The sequence below is a fragment of the Pocillopora verrucosa genome, chromosome 8 (genome assembly GCF_036669915.1).
Source record: "Pocillopora verrucosa isolate sample1 chromosome 8, ASM3666991v2, whole genome shotgun sequence".
Taxonomy (NCBI): Eukaryota; Metazoa; Cnidaria; class Anthozoa; order Scleractinia; family Pocilloporidae; genus Pocillopora; species Pocillopora verrucosa.
Window position 1 is genome coordinate 14,002,471 of NC_089319.1, and position 2,856 is coordinate 14,005,326.

Here is a 2,856-nt window from a genome sequence, read left to right on the forward strand (position 1 = left end):
ATATTTTAAATTAATTTTCTTAGTTTAGGGTTGAAAACAAAAACAAAAAAACCAAGAAACAAGGAAAAAATAAGGACAATTATGGCAAAAAAAATTATGATGCTATCCCATGGCATTCACAAAAAGTACTGTACAGCCCCTATTTCATGGATAAAAAAATTCCCACTGCACTTAAAATACAGTGTACTTGTGGTTTATTGCTTGAAAATTTAAACCAGTGTAAGCCCACTCCATAGATTATTTTTCTAATGGAAAACTTGTTTGCCTGAATCTTTGGGTGTTTTTTCTTTATGACAATATTTATTTTTTTCAACATAAAGAGAAATTTAGAATTTGGTTTTTGATTACATTACACCACCTTCTTAAGTATGTCTTTCATAGATCATATTTACAAAATGCTATTTGCGACCATTGCTGGTTTCATGGAAGAAAACCTTCAAAATGAAAAGTTTACTTACTTTGATCCCAAATTGAATTGTACACTACAGGTTGTATGACTGATGATTTTTCACCTACCTTTTTTACAGTGTTGTTTGTTCACCTGTAATTAAATTTCTTTGTGATAAGCTCACGTGATATCACTTTTCTGAGAATAAAACTTTGGTAAATTTAATCATCCATTTTCAGGCTGGTCTAAGTGTTACAGCATTCAGGAAGTATCGTCAGCTCTTGACAGAGTTTGAATACTCCAGAGATAATCTTTCTGGAGATTCCTATTCATCACCATATGCATCATTTCCAACTGCTCAAGACCAAGGAGATCCTTATCAGGCAAAACCATTCTCTGAACCACCAGCTGATAGTTTTAATGGTGAAGATGCTGCCAACAAGTTTTCTCCCCCACCATACTGAGTGCAGTAGACTCTTCTTGATATACCATGTTGTATGATAGAGATTTTCACTGAATAACATTTTAATTAACCCCTTAACTCCCATGAGTAACCAAGAAGGAATTTCTCCTTACAATATCAATACAATATCTAGAAGACAAGTTGTAAGAATGAAGGAAAAAACTGTTAGGGGAATATAAGTTTTCCAAAAATGAACTCTCTCAACTAACATCATAAGAATTGTATGGGAGACAGTAAGGAGAATTTCTACTGAGATCTTCGGAGTAAGGGGGTTTTAACCCTTTAACTCCCAGAGGTGATTAACGTGGTACTTCTCCCTATAATATCTATTCATTTTCTAGCAAACAGGTAATGAGGATACACACTTATCAGGAAGAGGTTCTCTTGATCTAGCACCAAATTCTTAAAAAGGAGTTTGTAACAGTTAGAGGGGAGAATTAACAATCAGATCTTGGGAGTTAAAGGGTTAAGAGCTGTGAAATCTGTTTAAAAAATGTGTTTCCAACCCTGATTATGCACTTCATTTTTAAAGCAACCTTGTTTACAGGTGGGAAATTTTTAAGTTTGACTTATTACTGATTAATTGCTTGCCTGTGGTGGTGCTGTAATTGGTTATTCATTCTATTTCTTTATGTTCAATCAGACTAAGACACCTGAGCTATTTAGTTTTGATTTCCATTTTTGGTTGAGAACAGGAGAACAGTTGATCCTTTCTGACAACAAGATATAAATTTTAGCTTCTAAAAAACAAGACAAAGTGTTTTTTGTCAAATATGCAATTCAGAGTGAGCTGCTATTTAGTTGATCAATTATGTGACTACATGTACTGTTACAAATACACTGTAGTTTTTTTTACATTTGTTAACTGCTAAAAAATGATATAATAACCATGACCTATTGGCTGTTGCCTAATCAGTGTAAGTCAGAGTTTAAAAATGTAAATTTATGTTATCTTTAAGTCTTCTTATTTTGTGCATGCAGATCTTGTTAGTGATCTTACCAAGACAAAATGATTTAATTCCCTAGTCTTTGTCATTTTAGGATAAGTTATAATTAAATAAAAAGGAAAGTGAGGTGATAGTTTTGAAGAATTGAAACATTCAGCAGAATAGTAGGGTTTAAAAGAGTTAAAATGTTGTGCTTGTATGTAAATTTTGCCCATTGTTAATCACTTTGCAACTTGTGGATGTATTAAGGAGCCAACTTGACTGTTGTAAGAGTAACAAGCTTGCAAAACTTCCTTCAAGGCCATTTAACAAGCATAAAATTAGATCTTCCTTATAACTGGTTCTAGTGAGCCTTACTGCTTGTTGTCAAACAAGATTAAAAATTTGTGCATTTAAAGGTCTTGATTCAAAAGCATCTTCTTCTGACTTCTTTTGGTAGACCCAGACAAAACCGGATTAACCAAGGAAGTAACTAAAAATATTTTAATCCTTTCAGGGTCACCCTACTAATTTCAGGGTTGGAGACATAAAATTGGAGAAACAATTTATTGGTGAAATGTTCACACCAGGACAACACCCAATAAATATCCTTGAATGATGGTAAATCTTTGACTTGGTTGTCACCAAATCTTTCATTTGAATGGATTGGCCTACTTTTTGAAAACAGTGGCATATTGGTATCAAGAATTTCTCAATTTGTAGGACACATGTGTGAGTGGTGACATGGTCCCTTAGAAAAAGCTGTCACTCTGTGATGTGGGGAACATTTTCACTATATAGGAAGACATGAGAAACCACTGGAAATTGAACAAGATTGAAAGACTTTGCAGGAAATGGTGACATTTGTTATCTCACCATTATAAACGACCTTTTGTGCACAACTTAAATTTGTTTTTACTTAAACTCTACATAAGGGAGAAACTGGAAAAGGTCTTTGATGTAAAAAATACAGTTGGGGAGCTAAATTTGATCTTTGTAGTTACATGCATATTTCAACACCATAAGATTGCAAGTCAATTTGGTTACCTTTTCGTATAAGTACTGGGAATATATTATCA

At 33.3% G+C, this 2,856-nt stretch overlaps 1 protein-coding gene across 1 annotated transcript in view; it reads left to right on the forward strand.

Annotated features, from left to right (window-relative positions):
- The window catches only part of LOC131798629 (synaptogyrin-2), a 5,335-nt gene extending 3,140 nt beyond the window's left edge, over positions 1–2,195 (forward strand). The window contains exon 3 of the mRNA XM_059116330.2: positions 628–2,195. Coding sequence (XP_058972313.2) covers positions 628–852 — 225 coding nt within the window. The 3' untranslated portion in view covers positions 853–2,195. The remainder of the gene's footprint in view (positions 1–627) is intronic.
- Positions 2,196–2,856: the final 661 nt, after the last annotated feature.